This window comes from Anomalospiza imberbis, chromosome 14 (assembly GCF_031753505.1).
Source record: "Anomalospiza imberbis isolate Cuckoo-Finch-1a 21T00152 chromosome 14, ASM3175350v1, whole genome shotgun sequence".
In the NCBI taxonomy this organism is placed as follows: domain Eukaryota; kingdom Metazoa; phylum Chordata; class Aves; order Passeriformes; family Viduidae; genus Anomalospiza; species Anomalospiza imberbis.
The window spans coordinates 17671889-17696054 of NC_089694.1; the positions used below are offsets into that span (position 1 = coordinate 17671889).

General features: G+C 44.3%; 1 protein-coding gene across 2 annotated transcripts in view; it reads left to right on the top strand.

Moving 5' to 3' along the window:
* Positions 1-24166, top strand: part of AMOT (angiomotin) — a 58193-nt gene that overhangs the window by 27723 nt on the left and 6304 nt on the right. For both annotated transcript variants that reach the window (XM_068205209.1, XM_068205208.1), the window contains 5 exons: positions 7136-7589; positions 8994-9138; positions 10469-10561; positions 13100-13245; positions 22685-22834. In XM_068205209.1, coding sequence (XP_068061310.1) covers positions 7136-7589; positions 8994-9138; positions 10469-10561; positions 13100-13245; positions 22685-22834 — 988 coding nt within the window. The remainder of the gene's footprint in view (positions 1-7135; positions 7590-8993; positions 9139-10468; positions 10562-13099; positions 13246-22684; positions 22835-24166) is intronic.

Here is a 24166-nt window from a genome sequence, read left to right on the forward strand (position 1 = left end):
AGCCAGCTTGAGTTTATGGTATGGGGAAGTTCAATGCTGAGGCTCCAGAGCCTCACAAAAGCTTTGCTACACAAGCCAAAGTTATGGTGATTCATTGTAGTAACTTGCAGTTACTTATTGCAAGACTTAAGTTGTTCTTTAATTACATCTCCCAGACAAAAGATTTTTCTTAAAACTGCATCACATAGGAAAGGAGAAAAGTGAATGAAAGCAATAATGGTGCAGGTAGCAAAAATCACCTCTGAGCTTCCTGTAGAGCTTTTAGAATTTTTTTTTTCAGTGGACTGAAGTGTAGGAGAGGAAAATGGAATATGCTTTGTGCCTCATCCCAGGCTTGCTTGTTCATCTTTTGCTCATTTCTCTTGCATCATTTGAAATCTCAGCCTGTTCTCGTTCCCTCTAGATAAGGAGCTGGATTTGGCTTGAGCCAGACACTGATGTCCATGTGGGAAGATAAAGGTTTATTAAGATGGGCTAAAACCCCAGCTTTACTTTACCTGTACCTGTACCATCTCATCTCTGCCTGACACCAGGTGGTATCTGGTGTCATGATTTTGGCCTCATTTTGAAGTTAAAAGGCTAATTCAGAGGAGCAACAGGAGGATGTAAACGAGAGGTCTCTGTGAATTTGTGTTTGCATATTTGGAGGGGAACATGAAGAAACCAGTCACTGTTTGGGAGCAGAGTCTGAGCTTTAGGGAGTTTGAATCTGCTCAGAACCTTCCGAGCCCTATGAGGAGCTATTTTCAGAGTTTGTCCACCATTGTTTGTGATCTGAAATGACTTCAGCAGCATACAAGCCTGATGAAAAGGCCCTTTGATCTGGCTAAATAAATAATAAAGAGGCCAGGAAAAGGGGAAGTAAAGGGTTTGGGGGGGGGTAATGATTGTAGAAGCTCGTTGCAAATGGTTTTGCAAATTCAAAGGCCTCGAACCTCTGTGCACACGGGACAGGGAAACAGCTCCTCGGTGCTTCTGCTGCATCAGAATACTCCTTATATTATATGCAGTGAGATGTAGCCTGCTTGCTGTTCAAGGGAGAGGTATTTGAAAACACGCCAACAGTCAGCTCCTCTAGACAGGGTGATTTTTGTCTGTATTGGATGGATCCTGGCTGCTTTGAAAGAACATGGTGGGGGGAAGGAGGGGGAGGAGAAAGGTTCAGCTGGCAAGGTTTCCAGTAGGGGAAGCAACTGAAATTTGTCTTCAAAGCACTAGGAATCTAATGAGGTTACTTTTTAACCTAAATAGCTGCACAGAGGAGAAGTTTCCTTTGCAGGCAAATGCTGGAGCAGTAGAACAATTGCAAGACTAATCCATAAATTACAGAGCAGCGTAGCAAAGGAAGGGAGCGAGTCCTCTATTCCCCTCCCTCTCCCACATGCTGTAAGAGAAACTGTCATTTAGACAAGCAACCTTCTGTGTTGCTAAAGGTGCAGCTGGGTGATGGTGTGGGGATTTTAAAGGCAAACAGCTCCGGGGAGAGCTTTTGCCTGGCACCAGGAGCGTCCTTGCTGTCTCCAGTTTTCCTGCACCGCGGCTCAGCACTTATCGGGATTCATTTGGATTGGTAAATGTGTGCATTTTTTGAATTGTGCGTCAAGGAAACAAAGCCCCTTCTCTCTGCTCCCGAAGCCACACCCTTTTCTGCGGGTTTTTCCCCTCATTGTTCGGGGGAATTTGAGGGTGACCTAATGATGCGGTTAAATAAAACTCGTTGAGCAAGATAAACATTGGGGAATTCACAGCATTCTCATGCTTCACCCTCCCCAGTCTGGGAAAGGAATGGGCTGTGTGGTAAGTTTAAACCAGTCTGCAAACAGTTTGCCTCACCTGCTCCTGGGCGGTGTAAGTTTGGGAACAGTGTATGTTGGTAATGATGCTGGTTTAATGTAAATACCGGGCATGCCGGAGGCATCTCTGCTGTTATTTGGAAATTTTAGAGAAAGTTTAGAAGAGGGCTGGCCACACGTGAAGCTCCAGAATCGAGTTCTCTCCCAAATACTTCAACTGCACTTCAGCATTGGTCGTGAAAACAGCTCTCCAGTCTAAGAGCAGAGCACAAGTGCCTTGGGCTCCGTGTCCTGGGGGTTGCAAGGGCTCCTCTGGCAGCACAGCGAGGGCTGGAGAGGTTTGGGTGCAGAGGAAGCTCCTCTCTGATGCATTTTTGGGTGCAGAGGAAACTCCTGTCTGATGCATTTTTGGGTGCAGAGGAAGCCCTGTCTGATGCATTTTTGGGAGCAGAGGAAGCTCCTGTCTGATGCATTTTGGTTGCAAAGGAAGCTCCTGTCTGATGCATTTTTGGGACCAGAGGAAACTCCTGTCTGATGCATTTTTGGGAGCAGAGGAAGCTCCTGTCTGATGCATTTTTGGGTGCAGAGGAAGCTCCTGTCTGATGCATTTTTGGGAGCAGAGGAAGCTCCTGTCTGATGCATTTTTGGGTGCAGAGGAAGCTCCTGTCTGATGCATTTTTGGGTGCAGAGGAGACTCCTGTCTGATGCAGGTTTGGGTGCAGAGGAAGCTCCTGTCTGATGCAGGTTTGGGAGCAGAGGAAACTCCTGTCTGATGCAGGTTTGGGAGCAGAGGAAGCTCCTGTCTGATGCATTTTTGGGAGCACAGGAAGCTCCTGTCTGATGCAGGTTTGGGAGCAGAGGAAGCTCCTGTCTGATGGAGGTTTGGGTGCAGAGGAAGCTCCTGTCTGATGCATTTTTGGGAGCAGAGGAAGCTCCTGTCTGATGCAGGTTTGGGAGCAGAGGAAGCTCCTGTCTGATGGAGGTTTGGGTGCAGAGGAAGCTCCTGTCTGATGCATTTTTGGGAGCAGAGGAAGCTCCTGTCTGATGCAGGTTTGGGAGCAGAGGAAGCTCCTGTCTGATGCAGGTTTGGGTGCAGAGGAAGCTCCTGTCTGATGCATTTTTGGAGGCAGAGGAAACTCCTGTCTGATGCATTTTTGGATGCAGAGGAAGCCCTGTCTGATGCATTTTTGGGAGCAGAGGAAGCTCCTGTCTGATGCAGGTTTGGGAGCAGAGGAAGCTCCTGTCTGATGCATTTTTGGGTGCAGAGGAAGCTCCTGTCTGATGCAGGTTTGGGAGCAGAGGAAGCTCCTGTCTGATGGAGGTTTGGGTGCAGAGGAAGCTCCTGTCTGATGCATTTTTGGGAGCAGAGGAAGCTCCTGTCTGATGCAGGTTTGGGAGCAGAGGAAGCTCCTGTCTGATGCATTTTTGGGTGCAGAGGAAGCTCCTGTCTGATGCATTTTTGGGTGCAGAGGAAGCTCCTTGTCTCTGATTCAAGCCATCCTCTGTCTGGAGCCCAAGTGACGGAGCTCCTGCTGTGGTGATTAATCCCATTGACTTCACAGAAGGTTTTTGAGAGGGAGGTCTGCAGAATTTGTCCCATAATTAGTAAATCACTCTGTGCACTGCATTCCCCTGAGCAGCATCAAAGTGGGGGCTAATCAGGTGTGACTGGGCAGCAGAACAAAAATTCCTGGGTTTGATTTCGGCTGTGTAATGGAGTGGAGCCCGCTCCCTCCCGCGGTCAGCATTTCCTGGTTTGTGCAGGAGGGGAACTGGAGCTTCTTGAACATGAAACAGGCAGGAGAAGCTGGGAAGGCATTAGAAAAAACCTTAACGAGCCAGAGACCTTTCCTGGTCCCTTCATTCTTCTGCCTTCCCCACTGTGCTGCTCTGCCCACAGCCCTGGTGTGTGGCCTCTGTGCCGGCAGCCTGAGCGCCCCGTGGCTGCGGAGCTGCCCTCACTCCCTGTCTCTGCCTTCCTGCCCGAGCAGCTGAGGTGACCCTTGTGGTTGCAGAGCCATAAATCCTGCTTTGGACTTGGCCTCTGTGCAGTTCCTCTGGTCCATGCCAGAGAGCACAAATTCCTGCGTGCTGCACAAAGCATAACCCTTAAGGTTATGCTTTCAAACCCAAACACTTGTGGGGATAATTGCTCTGAGTTTTGTTTTCCCCCTGCGTTTGGTTTTTTCAGGTCTCTTGTGACACTGAGGCAAATGGAAGGAGATTGTGTAATTTTGGTGTATATGTGTTTTGAGAGTCTACATTTTTTCTGAAGCGATGGTTCAGATAAAATTGTGGTTGCTATTGCGGGGTTACCTGAGGACTCATTCTCTCCTGGAGGGAATTTGCTGCTACCATTTTATCAGCAATACTGTTAAGTGACACCAATATTCATTTTTACCTTTACAGTTTGCAGTGTAGCACAAAAATCTTGAAAAATCCAAATTGTGTTTGTTCACCTTTCTGACTCTCTCAGCCCAAAATTGCTTTACCAGAGAAATAAATTCTTCATTTCTCTTGTTAATATAAAGAAATCCCAGAGCCAGGTATTTTTTACCCACAAAATGTATGTAAATATTTTATAAGACAAAATTGTAAATAGTGGGAATGCCAAAAAGTTCTTTGAATGTGTATGTAAAAGTTTGCATGCCAGATCTTAGAAAGGCTGGTGTCACTGTGAGGTTACTAGTATTTTTAAATATAATTTTTTTAAAGGTAGAATATATTAACCCAGCTCTGCTATCTCATTCTGCTGAGAATATAAATGCATTTCTGACATTTTGGAAGCCCTAATGCTGTTGCTAATGCCACAGAACTAGAGGCTCCAAGCTCTCATGTTCTAGCTTGAGCCGACAAAATTGGTATAATTTCAAGATTATGAGAGGCTTTGGATGTGAGTGCCAAGATGCTGGAATTCTTGGAAATGTATCCTGTTTAGAAATACTCAGCCATGATTTCCTAGAGTTGTTCTTTACAATAGGTTAAAAAAAAAGATCACTACAAGGCATATCAGTTCCAGTGTCCCGTCAGAATTAAAGTGCTGCTGTTGTGTTTCTTTGACCATTATTTTGTTTGTTTCATTGGTGCTTAGGATGGCAAGGTTCTGCCACTGGGTCTCTGTTGACAGAATAACAAGATGTTTTTAGTCAAATACCTCAAATTGTTAACATTGGCATCTAAATCATCCTCATGAGGCTTATAAGATTAACTCACTGACACCAGTCTCCCTGAGTAACTGCTCCAGGTTGTTTTCACACTGGAAAAGAGTTTTGTAGGTTGACAATTGGTTTTTTGCACCATGAGGCAGACTGGCAACATATTTCTTTTTGATCCAACTCTGTAGGTTATCACAGATGAAATGTCACAGCAAGGTTATTCCCTAATTGATTACAACATCAAAGCAGAGCTGTGGTGATAGGTAAAGAATAAACTCGAGAAGATGAGTGGTTTGTGAGGATGCAAAGTTTTAACTCTGCACACAACTGGGTGAGCTAAGAAAGCAGCTGGAAACCACCTGAGACAAACCAGGTGACTTTGAGCATGGCCTGTGATGGTTTTGCCTCATTCTTCATTATGAGAACTGGCAAATGCAGTTAATGAAATCAGTGCAACAATAAGTAGAGCTGCCCCCCTGGGAGGAGAAGAACCAAATTGCTGCTACTAAACTGAACATTCCTGAGGAAATTATTTGCACATCGCTCTACTGCATGACCCCTGAAATCCTCATGCTGCAAATGATCATTTCTGGGGAAATACAGCTCCTTGAAATGATGCTGCTGGCAGGGACCACAGTCACCTGAATGTGAGAAGGAGAGAAACAGTAGCTAGAGCAGCGATTCTTTGTTTTTTCTTAGTTAACAAAGGCTAGATTTGTTTCCCCAGTAAGGAATTTGAGCGGGAGCTTGGAGGATTCTCTGCTGGGAAGCAGGGCAATGAGACATGAAGGGCATGATGCTGAAATAGTGAACCCTGTGCTGGGCTGAGAGCTGCTGAACTCCCCTGCGCTGCTGCCAGATGTGAGTAATGCCCAGATGTGAGTGGTGGGTACGAGGAGTGATTCTCTTTCTTGGAGAGCAGGAAGGATGGTGCTGAGTGTTTGTACTTGGGCTCAGAAGCGTTTTGTTTAACCCTTGAGCTCCCAGCTCAGCTTTCTGCTCACTTTTGTCAGTTCCTCCAAGGCTCCTGGTGCTGTGGGAATGCTGTGAGCTGCCTTGTCCATCTTCTGCAGGGCAGGAGCACCTCCTGGGAGCACAGGCAGCCAGGGGGGTATTCTGTAGCAGCTCAAGGTGGAAAAACAGTGTGTGCTTTTCCAGCTGCAGGACTGAAGTGCATCCCAAAGGGTGGGAAATTTTGTCAGAGCAGCAGGAGTGTTTCAGGATACGCTGAGCTGCCAGGCTGGGTCTGCTCTGGCCTGAGCTCCATGCTCAAGAAGAGACTGGCTGCAGCATGGAGAGGGAGGGACTTCAACTGTTAGTATAAAGAACATCCAGAGAAGTTAAAGGTTGAATGTTTTTGGAGGAGAAAGCAAATCCTGCCTCCTGAGGTTATCCAAGCATGATAAATCCACACAGTCTTCTCAGGGAGATTTCTTACTTGGCTAATGCAGCAGGAGTTGAGCTGGGGATCTCCAGAGCCTGGGAAATGTGAGAGGGTGTAGCTTGGATTTAGTTCTGTGGTGGACTCAGGCATGTTATAGATTGTTAGATGTGTCTCTGATAGCCTGCAGAGGTTAACGTTAGCAGCAGTAAACACACATCCTGAATAGGACAGGGCAGATTGGAATGAAAATGCTGCTTTGGATTCTTAGGTTGGTTTTCAGATCCTTTATTTGTCTCATTTAACCAGGCTGCAGTTTATTGATTGATATTTCAGAAAGCTCAGATCAGTGATGCTGGAATACTATCATCAAGCTTAGCCAGTACTTTCAACTCTCTATCCTGACTTGCAGAAGAAAATGAATTGTTTTCTCAATGACAGATGGCACATTTAAGGCCAGAACAAAAGAGCCTGTTCCTAGCAGTCCTTAGTTGAGCAGTTTTATCCACAAAGTGTGGAGAAAAGTTACAAGAACAATTTTGGCCAGTAGTTGTTGATGCACTTTCTCTTAGTACTTCTGTAAAAGATAATCTCAAGAGGAAATATCCTCGTGCCCATAGAATAAATTTTCTGCTAAAGATTTGATTTTGAAATGCTTTTTAAAAACGGACTTCTGAAATGGAAGAAAGGCTCACTTGAGCTTTTTGTATGGGAAGACCTGTGCACAGGAGCTACACACCTTGTCCCTGGGTTTGTGCCCTTTCCTCTGCATGACTCTGATGGAGCCTGTGCTCTCTGTTTTCCAGGCAGAACCCAGATGTGCAGCTGCAGTTACAACAGAGACCACCTCACCACCACAGCCCAACTTCTTCCTTGACATCCCTGGGATCTTTGACTTTGCTCCAGTCTCCGCCACCCTCCAGGCTGTCCCCTTCCCAGCACCAGCAACCTCTGACTCCCAGCCAGGCAGATCCTGGCATTCTGCCACGGACCCAGCAGCCTTTTTTGTCCAACCCAGTCCACCAGGGAGATCTGTACCGACTATGCCAGCCCTTCCTGGGCCCGCAGCAGCAGCAAGGCGACTCCTACTCCATGATGCCCCGGGCCCAGCAGATCCCTTCCCCCTACCAGCAGATGCAAGTAGATCCTTTTGCCATCGTGTCCAGGGCCCAACAAATGGTGGAGATCCTGTCGGAGGAGAACCGGTCCCTACGGCAGGAGCTGGATGGGTGCTATGAGAAAGTGGCCAGGCTGCAGAAGGTGGGTGGTTGTGGAATTCAGGCATTCTCCTGTCTCTGGTCTAGTCCCTAATTGAATCATTTAACCTGCAACTGTTGGACTCCTTTGCTGAAGGGATTGATTATGTACTTTAGAGTCTTTCGTATGCAGATTGATTAGTCTGTGTCCTGTACCTTTGGGCATCAGCTTAACTTTGGCAGAAGATAGAATCAAAGCCTTTATTTTCTGCTAACAGTTCATTGACCATGCTCACAAGCACATCCTCCTCAGCTGCTGAAGAGGCTGACTGCTTGGCTAAGTTAAGGCTTGTCCAGGATAGCAGCAGGTTTCGTTTTCCCAAAAAGACTTCAGAGCTGCAGGAAGGGCCTGCTTGGGGTGGCACGAGACCACAGCCACTCAAGGAGGCACAGGGGACAACGCTACAAAACTGGTTGGCACCACAGTGTGCAGGGCAAGTAGTGCTGCCATGGCTACACTAAAGACATTTGGACTGCAGGACTGGGACTAACACCCCTTTTGTCCCTCTCTCAACACCACACAATTTCCATGAAAACTTAATATCTTGATTTGGACCCCGCTATTTGCCACCTTTGGCTTTATGGAACAAGCAGAATAAATGATGCTAAGACATTTAAAAGGAAATACCCCAGTGAGAACCCTCATTAACGTGCATATGTGGAGGTATTTTCATGCTGCCTCACAGAAATAACTTCTTGATGACCAGTGGTTTAAAGCTGGGCAGTAGGTCAGCTTTGCTTTTGCCTTGTAGCTGTGGCAAGGTTGATGCTACTTAGCAATTTAGGACTTTGTGGGCCTTGCTGTGCTCTTTGCACTGAGCAGTGTTTGGGACTTGAAAATTGTGTGGCTGCTTGTCTTTGAGTTCAGGTGACCAGTGTGGCTTTCCACACTCATTATTCCCCATGTTACCTCTTACCAGGGACATATGTTCATTTGGTTGTATTTTTTGGGAAGGTTTCTGGCCAGGAAATACTTGAGAGAACTGTTTGACAGCTTCCTGATAATGACAAAAGGATACAAATGCACTTTTCTCCACCTCCCTGTTGATCACTTGCTGTAGACAGTGCTGATGGGATTTGCTATGGTGTGGATCCACACTTCCATAGCAAATCATGCCCAGCAAGGAGAGTTAGGAGAGGATCTCCTGCTCCAGATGATGAGAGAAGCTTTACACTGAAGGATAAAGCATATCCTAAAAGGAATAGTAAAGCATATTTTATTGCAAAATTATTCACCAGTGGTATTCTTTCTATAGAGGGATCATCACGGACCTGAGGCTTTCTTTTACTTAATGTAGAAGTGTAGGTTTCCCTCAATAAAGAACACTTGAGACAAAGTAATCTCCTATCTGAGACAATGAAATTCGTTAGTGAAAAATATAAATGCTTGTTTTCACTTCCACTGCAGCTGGAAACAGAAATTCAGCAAGTTTCAGAGGCGTACAAAAACCTGGAGAAATCATCCTCTAAGCGGGATGCCCTGGAAAAAGCCATGAGAAACAAACTGGAAGGAGAAATTCGTAGGCTTCATGATTTCAACAGGGATCTAAGAGGTAAATGAAGTAAAACTTCTGTTCTTCAATGCTGGGGGTTTTTATTGTTATGCTTACTTGGCAGGACAGAGTTTTGCTGCAGAATTCAGTGTCTGACACGACTGGAATATGACAGGATACTCAGGTGCATTCAGTAGTCAGAGATTTTAAGCACTTGCTGGGGGAATGGAAAAGACAGGTTTAGGAGAGGGCTGTAGTCTTTCATTTCCAGCCTGTTTCTCATTGACAAGAAACATGTGATAAGCCAAATACCATAAACCAGATGCAAGCCTGGAATTCTCTCATGTCTTATATCCTAGAGACAATTTGTACAATTTGTTCAGTTTACACAAATGGAAAGAGGTTTTGCTGACTGCCTAATCCCACACCAGGCACGCTCACTTTATTTCCTGTCCAGTGACCCTTTTTGCACTGACATACCAACTGCAGAGTGTCTGTTCTTCCTGAAGGTCTTGTCATTCCTTATCAATGTAGGCATCTGGTTTTTTGGATCTCCCTTCCTTTTCCAGAGTGAGATGTTACTGGTGTCTGGTTCTTGCTAAGAGGCTGAGGCAGCCCCACGGCTGGCAGCAGAGTGGTGTTGAGTGGTATTTGACCTTACCGGGGGTAAAAGTTTAAGCATTAGTTTGGAAGGTGGAAATCATCTGCAATTTGAGATTTTTGAAGGCGCACAAGCAGTTGTTTAAACTGTAAGTTTAATTTTTTAAAGAAAGGCTTCTGATTGTCCTGCATGCTGTCACTGCCTCATGTCTTTTATTAAGACTCCCAGAATTTGTTTTGCATCCAGGGAGTAAAGCCATACATTTCCCAGTACTGTACACAAAGCCTGCATTAAATAATCTTATTTGTAATAAAACACAGCATAAACATTTCATTCTGATTTTCACAGACATACAAATTTCTAGCAGCTTGGAGCAGCAGACCTGTTAAGCTGTTTTTAGGGTTTTACACTATTCCCTCAAGTCAGGTAATTGGACAACAGTGATTTAATCTACTGTTAAGATTTAGTGGAGATATATAGGAGATCTTTTAATTGCATGGTGGGATTTATTTGTGTGGAAAAAAAAAAGTATAAATTGAAAAAATAAATCTCTGTGCTATAAATGTTTAAAATAATTTCTTTGGAACTTTAACCTGTTTTGTCTCATTGAGTGTATTTCCTTAAAGACATAATTAAAAACATTTCAAAAGTGAGTGCCAACTTCTGATAGGCTGTAGAATTAGCAGATCCATTCCCCCAGCATCAGGAACACCCTGAGCAGATGTAACTTAATGCTTGAAAGTTTTTAATTATTTCATTTGCTTTTATTGATTTTTTTTTTTTTTGCAGAACGCATGGAGACAGCCAACAAGCAGCTGGCAGAGAAGGAGTTTGAGGGGTCTGAAGACAATCGGAAAACCATCTCCCAGCTCTTTGCACAAAGTGAGTTACACAGCCAGTGTGGGCCAGTGGCAAGCTCCAGTCACCGGGGAGGGAGGACAGTGTAGCAGGTTGATGATCAGCACAGAAACCAGGGCAGTGGCAGCCCAAAGCTGGCAGTGGAGAAGGGAGGAGGGATTCAAGAATTCCTTTTCTGTCAGTATCTAAAGTCCATCTGATGGGATTCATTAGAGATATTGGAGCATAGGTAATTTTCAGTTAAACCGTAAAATTAGTGTTTACCCCATAATTTACATATTTTATCCATCTATTTTATTCCTTGAAAGCTTTGAAATTAAACCCTTCCCAAGCCAACAGGAGTCCTGGCATGAGTTAAGACCAGTAGGAGAGGAGCCTGCTAGGTCTCCTATCTCCTTCCTCTGTAATTTGCCACTGCCCTATCCTGTTCAGCAAAAATAAAGGGGATGAGCACTCCTGCAGTCTGCTGGGCTGGGTGAGGGTCAGGAATTCTGTCCACAGCAGTGGATTTATCACAGGGCAAACCAAAATGATGGGTGTGAAATGCTGCTTTTCCTTTGTTCTGAAACGTCTTGAGGCTGACGGCGTTGGGCCAACTTTTCTCTCATCCCACAGTGTGCTCCACCCTTCTGACAATGCTCACTTTTCTCCAATTGTTATATAAAAAGGTAGTGCAATAAAATTGCAAAACAGAGTTTTTCTGTGGTGTAATAGACACTGCAGCTACCCTGACAGATTCTGGTGTCCCTCTCTTGTATGATCTTTAGCTTATTCCTTGAGGTTTGCCTTGCAAGCAAATGGCTGTCAGAGAGTGAATTCCAAACTCCTGGTGGTACTGGAAATCTGGGAGTTTAGTCTCTCCTTCTGCTGGGGGGACACTGAGGTTCATAGGTGCACCCAGAAAGGTGGGGAGGTCAACGCTGTGGGGCCTCTCCTTTTGGGTGAACATGGAAGCCACAGTCCTGCATTTCATGGTTCCCAGCATTTCTAGGGGTGCTGCAGGCACTTGTCAAGTGAAGCAGTTCTCATTTGGAGAGGAGTGTGCAACAAAACCTCCAAAAGCGTCTCTGCAAGCATTTCCAGATTAACAAACAGCCTGGTAGCACTGACTGATACCTGCTGGCATAATGCCACCCTGTCTCAATGCAGCTCAGTGTCTGCAGTACAGTGCTATGTGCTCACACTGGCAGCAACTCATTCCTGGGTGGAGGAGAAATGCTGGGAAAAGATGGGCAAAAAAAAAATAAGCATGTGATGACATTTGTCCTTATGTCCTGGGCTGGCTCTGAGCTGCACTCAGGGTTTACTCTGCAGAGTTCTGGGTGCTGTTGGTGGACAGGTTTGTTTTGCAACCTGTGTGTGGGCTGTGTTGATTCCCTGGCAGAAGGGAATCTTCAGCTACTCTGTGTTGCTAAAGCTTTGCTCCTGGCTCTTCTCTGGCAGAAGAAAGGGAGTAATTGTGGTCCTGTAAATATAGTTATGCACATGCTTGCACAAACGGCCTGTGTAGTCCATATGCAGTCTGTCCTAACACCCAGCACCTCGTTCCTGTTTTTCAAGCCTTCCACTCCTTGTCCTCATTCCTTTGTCGTGGGATATTGGTTTCTGGAATGCAGTTTCTCTAGTGTCATCAGTGCTGGGTGTAGATCACTCCAGGGAGTATTCTGTGGTTGTGTATGCAGCAAGTGGGTTAATGTTATCTTTGGAGCTGGTTGGCTTGAGCTGGGAATGGCAACATACACAGAGGACATCAGCTCTGTGTTGTGGCTTTGCCTTACACCCTTTGTGATAATTTCTCCAGTCTCCAATTATTTTTATCCTATCTATTTTTTTTTATGAAGTCAGTGCCCTGTTCCTGCAACACTCAGCACTGCTGCTCCAACAGCATCCAGCTCTTCCTGGAGAGCAGCAGAAAAGGATGAGCTGCTGTGTTTGGTGTGGCAGGTCTGCTCTGGGAAGGGACAGAACAGATGTATGTGCCTCACTTCTGGCCTGGGGGTCATTTTTACAGGCAGTAGAGGAAGACTGAGGAGTTCTTGCTGCTGATTCGTTTTCTGACTCCTCTGAAGATATTGCTGGGTGTTCCTCAATATGGAAAGGACTGAACCCCCTTCTAGTTTGGGGGTCAGTGTGGAAAAAAGGAACACAAGTTTTTCAGGAACACCAATCTGCTATCTCTCTCCCCAGCTTGAGATATTAAAATTACTCTGTTTTCCACTGCTGAAAGCTCAGGGGTGAAGAGGTGCCAAGTTTCACTAACCATCTGCATAATCACAGCAAATTACCTGAGTAACTGTACTGAGTGATGCACCTTCTATTCCTTCTCACTATCTTTGTGGCACATTGTTGCTTGAAGGTACCATACTTGTTTTTCAGGATTACAGATTCTTCTCTTCCTTGAAAGCCATGTCCTTTTCTTTTCCCTCTTAGCACTAGATTTGCATTCTCTTTCTTGTGAGAAGTTCCAGTGCAATCTTTCCTTCACCTCTGGAGTGAAAGGCTCCTGAAAACTGGGGAGAGACAAGTGCTGTGCATTGATAACTGTCACTTTTTTATCCATAGACAAGGAAACACAGCGGGAAAAAGAGAAACTGGAAATTGAGCTGGCTGCTGCCCGCTCCACCAACGAGGACCAGCGGAGACACATCGAGATCCGAGACCAGGCCTTGAACAATGCTCAGGCCAAGGTGGTGAAACTGGAGGAAGAGGTAAGAATGCTGAGAGAGAGGTGTCAGGGTAGCTCGTGTTCCAGCAAAAGTGGCTGTGGGAATGAATTTATCTTGTGGAAGTTATAAGGAAATCTGCTTTCTTCAAAGCTGTTTCTATCAGCTTAGCTTTGTGTTGACTAGCTAAACACATAAGCCACAAATCTCTATTTCCTTGGAAATGCTTTTGTTGAAGCAGCCATATTTTGTTTTCATTTTGTTTCAACTTGTAAAAGTGGGCTTGAAGTGGAATCTCAGCCCTGGAAACCTGCTGAACTTGGCAGAAATTCAGATCTGGATGGAATTTCAAGTAATATCAGATGAATGCAGCTTGTCCCTTTGCCAGGTGTGGGGACAGGGCAGATCACCGTGTGTGCCAGCATTTGTAATAAGCTGGGCATGACCTGAGTTGTTTTCTCTGCCTTTCCTCCCAAGAGGGGATAATGCATTTGAGCTGCTTAGCTGGGCAGTTTTCACAGCAGTTTCTTTTGTAGCCTTGTCCCTGCCACTCACGGCTCTCACCTTTGTGCCCTTCTGCGTCACGGTGTCCATCCTTTCCCCCTGCTTTCTGCTCTCCTCTCGAAGGCCCCATTTCCCATTCCAGCCTCTGCTTCCTTTACTCCTACTCTTCCTCTGTGGAGAGTCTCAGGAGGAAATCTCCTGACCAAACACACTTCCTCACTGCAGATTTGTTCTCCAACCCTGCCATCTCCCTGGCTACCAGCACTCAGCGTCACCCTCAGCTGGGCACTGTGCCTATGTCCACCTGAATTTTGCTGCTTCCAGAGACATTCCTCAAACCCTCCCCTTGTCTGCTTTTAGTTCACTCTCCCTTCAGGATCCCATTGTGCCAACAGAGAAGGAATGATAAATACTAAGTGAATACCCTCCTCTCCCAGGTACAGGTGTAGCTCATTTCTGAGTTTTAGCCTGCTCTTCTCTAAGCACTGGATTTAACTCAATAGCCCTTCCCTGAAACTTCCTGTGTCTCTCCCTGGTGTCCTTTATTTTGGCCCTTCCTTTTATCTCTTCATGGAAGCCTTCCCTCTGTCCCTGTGGATCTCCCCTGGACCTGCTCTGCTCATTCAGGATGTCCTTGTGGGTTTACCTGCTGTCATAACCTCTTTTAGCCTGGCATGGCTGACTCAGGGAAGAGGGAGCATTAGGTTATAGGGTGATTTACATCTGACATGCTCTCTTTAGCTCTCAAACTATTCTCTCATGGATTCTGCAATGTATTGGAGCTCTTTGGCTTTCATTCAAAGTTCAGCACCTTATTTAAAAGTCTGATGGATCATTAACTCCAAGTACATGGGACATCCTTGTGGTTTCCCTGGAAAATGCTTGGAGTCAATGTGGATGAGGTGCTCTGATCAGCTGGGCCAGCACACACAGCACTTGGCTGGGTTGAACCTCTGTAGAGGCACTCATTTTGGCTCCCTCACAGTAAAGTTGAAGCCTTGAGAGGTAATAATAATTGTATGTTTCATTTTCAAAAGACTGCTCTTGTTTCACTAGAAAAGTTGGGTTCAGTGCTGTGGCAAAGTATTTCTGCCTAGGAAGAATAGTGAAATAGGTAAGTCACTCTGGACTAAATTGCATGATAGCTTAAAAAGCACACATAGGCTGATCCAGAGTGAAATGATCTGCATGAGGGCTTGTGGTCACATGCATCCAACCTTTGCTCAAATCCCAGGGTGTGCAGGAAGTGCCACCCTTCCTGCTGTAGATAAATATGGAAGTGTCTCAGGGAGCAGGAATTAACTCTGCTTTTTCCTAGAGGTGAGAGGGAACGAGGGGAAACAAAGGGTACAGAGTCACTTTTGCAGGTTTCCCAAATCACTTTTTAATGAAATACTTAGGATTATAACACATTTGTTGCCTCATTTGTGTTGAACTGTGGAAAGTTCTCCAATCCCCAGGCTGTTTGGTTACTCTGAAAGGCTGCCAAGGAGCTGCTCAGAGCTCAAGGCACCTTTAGAAAGGGCTGGGAACACCATTCTGAGTTAGTGGCATTCAGTGACCAAGAGATATGAACAATTAGTGGATTATTTCTTTATTCTGACCAGGTTAATCTGAGTGACTAGACCCTGTAAGTGTCAGGAGCTTCCAAACTGGTCCTGCAGCAGAGGGTGGAGTTTCTTAGGCTCAGGTTTGGCAGCTACTCTGGCTCAGGGCCTCAGGGAGGGATGCATATTTCAGTTGTTGCCTCCTGTAATGTAAATTTTCAGCTTTTCTTTTTACCCTTTCCATTTTGACTTCCTATTAAGCAGAGTAACCTTGCCTTGTGTGCACCAGATCCTTTATAAAAAGAGTATTTCCATTCTAGGGAGAGCTATAAGCCATATATGACTGTTACTGAATTTAAATGTTGCATTGGAATTGGAGCTTTAGATTATTTTCAAAACCTTTGGCTTGAATTGCCAGTCTGGACAAAATCTGTAATATGTAGACACTTGTGTACACCTGTGGAGCTTTGAGGGTTTTTACATATACTGGATTTTAGCATCCAAATTAGAGTGAAAGATAATGGGATGTTAAATGTGATGGAGAAAGGAGTGATCTTGGAGATACTGAAGTACGGTGTGAGGCAGTTGGATGCAAAAGTAGACATTCACAGAATGCTTCTCCTGTTAGCAGGGGTGAAATGGCTCTTCAAATTTACAACAAGCTGCAGTTAAAGTTTTTGATAGTGTGGGGTTTATTTCTGCCAAGTGCAAAATAGGGTGAGTGATCATAAATATTTTAAGCAAACTTAAATGTGTCTACGAACAGAATTGCTAAGTATGTATATGTTTTATATATAATATTTAAACTTTACTACTTCTCTACTCTCCATAAAGACACACAGTTATTAACCCCTATTTTCACTTCTCTATTTTTTCTTCCCTTTAGTAAATGTTCCACAGTTTTGCATAAATCAGCAGCTTACTAAAATTGTTTCTAGTGAAGTATTGGTCTGTGGTTTCTAAAATCAAAGCTTCAGATTATTTTCATTACATGTAATATATTTGACATAAATTGAACATATCTGAGGTAAAATGTATGTTGGCTTAAAAATGTATATCACAGTCAGAAACTGTTAGTGATAATATTTGGAGCTGAAGCAGTGAACAATTCTCATTTTGGAGCATGGATTGCTGTGAGGGTCTCAAGTGGGATGGCAGCAGGGCTGTGGCTGGTCACACAGGATTTAACCCCAGCTGCTCCCATACACCTTGACAGCCTGGAGCAGATGGAGCAGTTAAGCTGGGCTTTGCTTTGGGCCAGGGCCAGAGCTGCTGGCTTTGCAGAAAGGACCATCCTGACCCACCTGACACTGAGGAAATGCTGACTTGCTGCCAGTCCTTACCAGACTTGGAATGTTGCAGGGGGGAGTTTGGTGCCAAATACTTTATCTAACCACAACTGCTGAGTGCAGAGGCTACAAGTGCTACTGGTTTTACTTTTTTTTTTTTTTTCCTCAAACTTGGTCATTTCTGCTTACCCTATTTAATTTATACCATGGAAGACCACACTTCAACTTAAGAAAGGTTTGTGGGGATTTTGTGTAACTTGTACTCCTTTGCTCCACTGCTTTACAAATCACTTTTTTACTGAGTCCCTCAATGAGGCAGCTTTGAAGAACAGTGACAACCACGAGGAAGATTAAAAATATCAGCTCTTTGCCATCCTCACACACACACACACCTTGCAGTGGGAAGAGAGACAACCTCTCTAATGAGTAGAAACTGGGGGATAAGGGAGGAGAAAAGTTTGAATGAAAGATCTTTTCTAAAATTGCTTGTGTTATAAGTTCTAAGATCCTTCAGCCATCAGAATTCCACATGAAGCAGATACCAGCTGAGATACTGTGTTCATTTCTCACTGTGCTGTTGTGGAGAGAAAAAATGCTCTATTTCTGATGACACTGAGGGTTCTGTCTGGGGGGAAATGCAAAAATACATTTCCCAATGACATCTATTGTACTTTTTATGCTGTGCCTGAGATACTTTCAGAACAGAGCTCTGACTTGTCAGGAGGAGACCCAAAGGAGAGCTGTCTGCTTGATGCCTGCTCTAGTTTTTTTTCCAGTCACTTCCCTGGGTCTATAAAAAGATATTCCTGGTCTCCACAGCTTTGTTTCACATAGACCCTGAGAGCTCCTTAATACTCCTTTCAGGAAAGAGTTGCTTCTAAAAGGGACACTTCGTGGATGGCTTGTCACTCCTGGATGGATTGGGTGCAGAGGACAGAAACCTCCCCGTTTCCTCTGTAACTGGTTCCCTCTAATGAGCTGCATTCTTGTGACAGAACTGCCTTTTTATTGCCATGTCACTGTCTCACATCTTCTGCCTGTTAGTGATTTTCCAGTGGTGGCTTTGAGAGTTAGAACTTTATTTTAACACAAACAAATGGGGCGACGACATTGTGACATTCCCATGCCACAAACACTGTTCCCTAGCACGGGGATAGTGTTACCAAATTGTTTCAGCAGGAATTCTTCCTGAGGCCACTGGCGCCTTGTTGGGCCTGAATTCAAACAAACTGAGGGTTCAAAGGCATCCTAGAGGAATATATTCCAACTGCAAGAGGGTGAGGTGATTTAAACGTGCTTGCTGGCTTTTTTTTTTTTTTTTTAACTACATTTCTGCCATAGCAGGCAAATTCTTGTGGGGAAACACATTTTCAGCTGCATCTGAATGGATTCAGCTTTAGGATAAACCCAGAATGTTATGAAAACGCCCTGAATATATTAAACAAAGGACTTTGAAGACATCAGAAATAGTGGGTGGGAGACAAGCAGATGCTGATGAGTGTTACCAATTTGCTGAAATAGGAGCTGTCCAAGATGAAGAGGGTAATGGCTGGGTTTGACAAAATGCCTGGGAGAGTTCTGAATCAGTGCAGGAAGTCTTCTCTTCTTCCCCAGAAAGAAAAAAAAAACTTTGCTGAGTAACACATCTGGAAGCAACGAATCTCTTTGCAAAAAGAAGATCCTTCCCCCTCACCTGCTGTGTCCAGGGCTGTGTTTGTCCTGCACAGGCAGCTCCAGTTGGAGGATGTTACAGCCTCCTTTGTCCCTTGTGCCTTGACTGAAAATTCCTCATTCCTGAGTGCCCCTGCTCTCTTTCCCTGACACCTCCGTGCCCTCCTCAGAGCCCTCCTTCTGCAAGGACCTGGGGTCCCTGAAAGGCATTGCATGGTTTGTAAAAGCCTAAATAAATGAGGATCAGGATTTGTTTGGCTTTTAGAATGTTGTTAATTCCCTTTCTGCTGGGCAGTTGTAGTAATAATCAAATATCCCCTGTTTCTGAGAGGAAAACTTGTCTTTGGCCATTGATTTTAGATCATGCAAGTACATGCCAAGGGAGAGGGGAAGTTAAATGAAGCTGGGAATGCTTGATCAGGCAGCCAGGGAATCTTTCAGGGATCTTCCCTGCATTGCTTTGCTCTTTGTGCCCTGGATTTCTGCAGAGCCCAGGCCAGTCATGGTCATCTTTATTTTTCTTGTCCTGAGTCCTGTTGCAGAATTTATGTAAACTTTATAGTAAATGGCAGCTGGAGAGTGGCTGCTCCTGTTTCCATTGGTTTAGTCAGAATTATAGCCTGACCTCTGATGCTTGGTTAGGACATTTTCCAAAGCAGTCAGGGACTGGCCTGGAGATGATAAGGACATTATTAAAATTGTGCTGTAGGAAATGCTGGGAATGGATACAGTCATCCTGCTGTGCTTCCAGACATGCACTGAGGTTATTTGAGATCTTATATCGTAAATAGGTGTTAAAATAAAGATATTCTCATTAGCAAAATGGCTCTGCGTTTTCAAAGCACCTTGGAGGCAAAGCAGTTACGATACATTAAGTGAACATGAGCTTGCATCTTAGTTAAATGCTGTACCATCAAAAGGAAAATTACTGTCTCGTCAAATTTATTTAAAATTACATCCCAAAGGGCGTGACTGCATCCTTGTAAAGCTTCAGGAATGAACTCTTATCTAGAGCACGTGTTCTCTGCAAGACCTGATGCAGAGGAGAGAATTCCTGTGTCCTTTGATGCCATCCCTGCCCTGGCAGATGTTGCTGTGGCCCTTGGCACTGAGCAGCCAGTTTTGGTTCTTTGCTGGGAGAGAGAGGGTGGGGGATCCATGGCAAATGACCAAGAACAAGCCTCAGCTCGCTGCCTTTTTTCCTTCTTCCCATCTTAGTTATGTCTTCAGCACCCTGGCAATACTCAGGAAATTGTTTCCAATTCCTGTCTTAGGAAAACAAGATCATACTCTTGATTTCTGGTAATGAAATCCCTCTGTGCTTGGAAGAATCATTCCTGATCCTCTTTACAGTGAGAGTTAGATGCTGTCAGAGAGATGAAAACCAAAAATGTATAAATTTAGATTTCCCTTCTACCACTTCTGGAGAATCCTGGTTCACAGAAAAGTAAATTTTTCTCAAAAATACTTGCAGTAGCAGAGTGGCAGAGCTGGAAATGAGTGAGAGTGCCAGAATACAGTGACTTAACTGAGGGCAGCAAGTGCATGAAATAAGTTTATCATATAGAGAAAGGATCATTCTGACAAAAGACATTTGGAAAGTTGATTTGTCTGGAGCACATCCCATGCCTTTAAAGCTTACTGAACGCCTGAGTTCCAAAAACCTGAAAATTATTTGAAGAATTTGTGAATTAATTCCAGTTTTAAGCTGTTGAAAAGAATACACACACCAGCCCTCAATCTTCCAACATTCCTAATTCTTCCTGATGCTGGAAGATGAAGTGCATCTTGTGAAGGGAGAAAAAAAAATGTTGTCTTTCTACAAAGCCACTGAACAAGCTGTGCCTGTACGTTGGGTCTGGTGCCTGACTCAGGCATGTGCAGGCAGTGCTGGGAACTTGGGCAACAGCTTGTGTTGCAACTTTTCACCTGCAGGTTTGGCTGATGGGAGAATGTTCAAAGTGGATGTTTCAGTGGAATTTCTGTGTCCTACTTCTGCTTTTTGGCTGGGCTCTTGGTATTCTTTGAATGCAGGCCAGAACATTAATTCACACATCTGCATACTCAGGTTTGTTAATTGCAAAACTGTAAAATGTTGGTGGTGGCTGCTTTTGCAGGATTTTGCCTGTGTGTTAAAAACCTGCTCAGAAATGTAAATGCTCTGTAGTAGGTAATGAGACCAAATGTCCCTCACCTCATCCTTAACTTCTTTTATAAAGAAGAGAGAGGGAGGAGAGCTGGTTTTGAAGAGATTATTTTTCAGCTCGATGTATGGTATTTCACTGCCAGTGAGTTTATCAAGTTGTTCCTCACTCTCGTTCAGGTCAAAACCCAAGATACTGAGTGCTCTCCATTTCTGAGTTCTGCTGCTGACCCTATATTTATCACTTTTGGCTACTTTGAGCTGCTGTTAATCTATGTTTAAAACTGGTGCATTCAGACTTCGGTGGAGTCTGACAGACCTGAATTTGGTGTTATCAAGTACTATGATCTGGAATAAAAATATTTATTAAGTATAACACATTTATTGATTTTTCTGCAGAGCAGCAGTGGACTATTAAGTTACATTAAAATGTTCTCATCCCTCCCATACCAAACAAGTTTGAAATCTTGAGCAATCAAAGAATAAAAATACCTTTCTACTGCACATGCACTGGTGGGAAGTCCTTTGGCTGGATTGCTCACTGTTTGTTGTAACTTTTATTATAAAATTCTTGTTTGGGGAAAATCCTCTAAGGCAGCAATATTCATGCTGTGAGATTAGATGCCTGCTGACTTTATGGAGAGAAGAAAAGGATACTATGTCTGGGATTAATATTGATTTTTCAGTCTTTGTTCTTTGCATTGCTTGAAGAAACAGGAGTGAGAAAAGGGAAAATTTTTTAAGAAAGACATGATAAGACCTTTTTGGAGCAAAGGTGCGATGTAAGAACAGCTCCTGTTGTTCAGATCAAAGCATCCTGTGTCTGCTGAAACTGAGAGCAGATTCCTAGGGAGCCCTGTCAGCATGGGGCCAGCGAGCACTGATACTTTCCCAGAATACTTTCTGCTTCCAAGAAGGACTTCCTCAGCCAAAAGTGGTGTCTTTTGTCTTTAATATCCCTCAGTGGACTTTTCTTCCATCAAGCTGTAGAGCAGCTCTTTGAACTCACATAAGGGAGTCTGTGTTTTGCATTGTGGTGCTTGTCTAGAACTTTGGCTCTGTCTGTTGGGAAAAGTTGCCTTCTTTCTGCTATTTTTGTATTTCAGGGTTTATGACAATCAGAGCTACAAAAGCAATGCCCCAGATTTGCTGCACAGGGCCAGCTTATTGCAATTGTTAATCTTTTCCTAAACAGAAAATAATGCTCACAGGTGTGCAGTATTCCCTATATTTGAATAAAACCGGGCCCTGGATATGTTCTATTTTATTTTGTTTTGGTCATATTTTAGTTCCTTTTTATCCTACATGAACTGTGGATTAACCTTGCTAAGACAGTTACTGGGGGGCTCAGTGTGGTACTTTTTCTTGCTTCTTGTGAGGCAGAGCTGCAGCTTGGTTTGCAGGATGAACAGTGGAGGAGGATGGAAGGGCAGTGGCAGGAACAGAGCAGGACCTCTCAAGAAGAATGGCCAGACTGCTGGGATAAAGCTGGATAAACCTGGCATGGGGAGAGCCCGGGCCATGGCTCGTGTGTGCTTTGATCCTATTATTTTATTGTGATTGGACTGCAATAGGATGCTACAGATTTTGATTCAGTTTCTGCTTAATCTTGTAAAAATGCTGCCAGCAATTTTCAATATTGCACTGAGAGTGTTCCCATCTTGGGGATCAGCTCTAAACACTGCTGCAGTTACCTTGGAAGCCTGTATCAAGTCACTCAAACACTGTTTCAGTCCCTGGTGCCCTTTCTGGTCCATTGCTGCTCTCAGACATTTGCCACAGATAATTTCCTCTGTTTCCCCGTCGTTACCATGGGGTCACTGAGGACAAAAAGGACAAATACACCCAGCAGGAAAGCAGAGCTGGGACAGAGCTGTAACATCCTGAGTGGCCAGGCCAGAGCAGGAGGCCAGGGCCCACTGACAGCATGGTATCTGTCATGAATCATGGTATGGTTTGGGCTGGAAGGGACCTTAAAGATCATCCAATTCCAACTCTCTGCCATAGGGACACCTTCTACTGTCCCAGGGCACTCCAAGCCTTGTCCAACCTGGCCTGGGACACTTCAGGCACCCAGGGGCAGCCACAGCTTCTCTGGGCACCCTGTGCCTGCCCACCCTTACAAGCGAAAATTCCTCCCACGTTCCTCTCTAAGCCTGCCCTCTGGCAGTGGGAAGCCATCCCCCCTTGTCCTGTCTCTCTCCATCTTTCCTGTGGGCTTCCTTCTGTGCTGGAAGTCACCTGGACATCATCTTCCCAGCTGGTGGCAAAGCCCAAAGCTCACTCGCTCGTTCCCATTGTTTATGGTGCCTTTTCTTGCTTTGTTTCAGCTGAAGAAGAAGCAGGTCTATGTCGAGAAGGTGGAGAAGATGCAGCAGGCCTTGGTTCAGCTGCAGGCAGCGTGTGAGAAGAGGGAGCAGCTGGAGCACCGGCTGCGCACCCGGCTGGAGAGGGAGCTGGAATCTCTCCGCATGCAGCAGGTACCCCCCGGGCCTGGCCCTGCTGGGCTCCTGGGAGATTGCACCCTGTCCCACACACAAGAGAAAGGCAGTGCATTTTTCATCTTGTGTTGTTAAAAACCTTCTTTTTCACTAGTCAGATTTGTGGATTTCCTGGCCATTGTATTGCCTTTACCTGATTTAATTCTGTTTAAACCAGAGAATTTAGGTAAGGAGCAATAGGGGATCCATCCTGTGACAAGATGCAGGAACAGCCTCATAGCTACATGCTGATTTACCTTTAAATACCATGGTTATGTTATTTGAAATTATTTTTAAATTCTTCTTCACAGTTTGTGATTTTACATAAAATTCATTAACAACTGGCCTGACAAGAGGCCCTTCAAAAACCTTTTGAATTTTAAAAAAGCACACAAGACTAAGCTAGCAAAGCCCATTCTATAAATGCAGTCGATGGAAATAGATGGGAGTTTCACAAAGACTGTATTGCAATATAATTATGAGTCTTTTTGCAGTGAAAAGAATGAATGAGAAGTAGATTGTGCAGGTGTGTTAAGAATTGAATTAACTTCAGCCTATGTTAAATACAGATGAACTGTCATGTGTCTGAATTTTACTGGAAAAGGATGCAGACCTGTGTTCTAAAACACATGTAGTTTCAGCTTACTTTTATCCCCTAACTTCCATCTCTGCATAGGAATAGATATTTAAATATTGGGGTTTTGCATTGGTTTTAGTAGGAGTAAAAGTAATTTGATAAACTTTTCTGTTACACTTTTGGAAGCTCAGGTACTCTAAACCCCACAGCTTTTTACATTGAGCCTGAGTCAACACAAAACATTGTTTTCCTGTCATGGTTAAAATTCTGAGCTTGGCATAAAGTAGTTAGTCTGCCCTATTTATATTAATTTAAACCATTTATTTTATTTTTTAAGTCAAATGTCTTGATAATTCCACTTGAGACTTCCATATAAAACTGCTATTTTTATTCCTTGAACTATTATCTGAGCAAATCTCCACATTTCCTTACTTTGAAAGGGAACATTGCCTGCCTTCCAAATCTTGCTTTAGAACTGAATTATTTCAGTCCCCAACTCTACACTGATCATATTAATTTAGTAATCAAATGCTTTAAAAATATTTTGGATATATTTTTTGGAAGGGATGATACTAGTCAGTGCCTTGCTGAACACATGGGAGTCAGTGTGTGTTGTATCAGGCATTATGGAAGGGCTGTGCACATCACACCTGTATAGCACAGTCCAGATCTGGGATGTATATTTGGGACTTTGGAAAGGCCCAAATATACATATCTGGGGAAAAAAAAGATAGTTTCCATATGCTTTTGGGAAA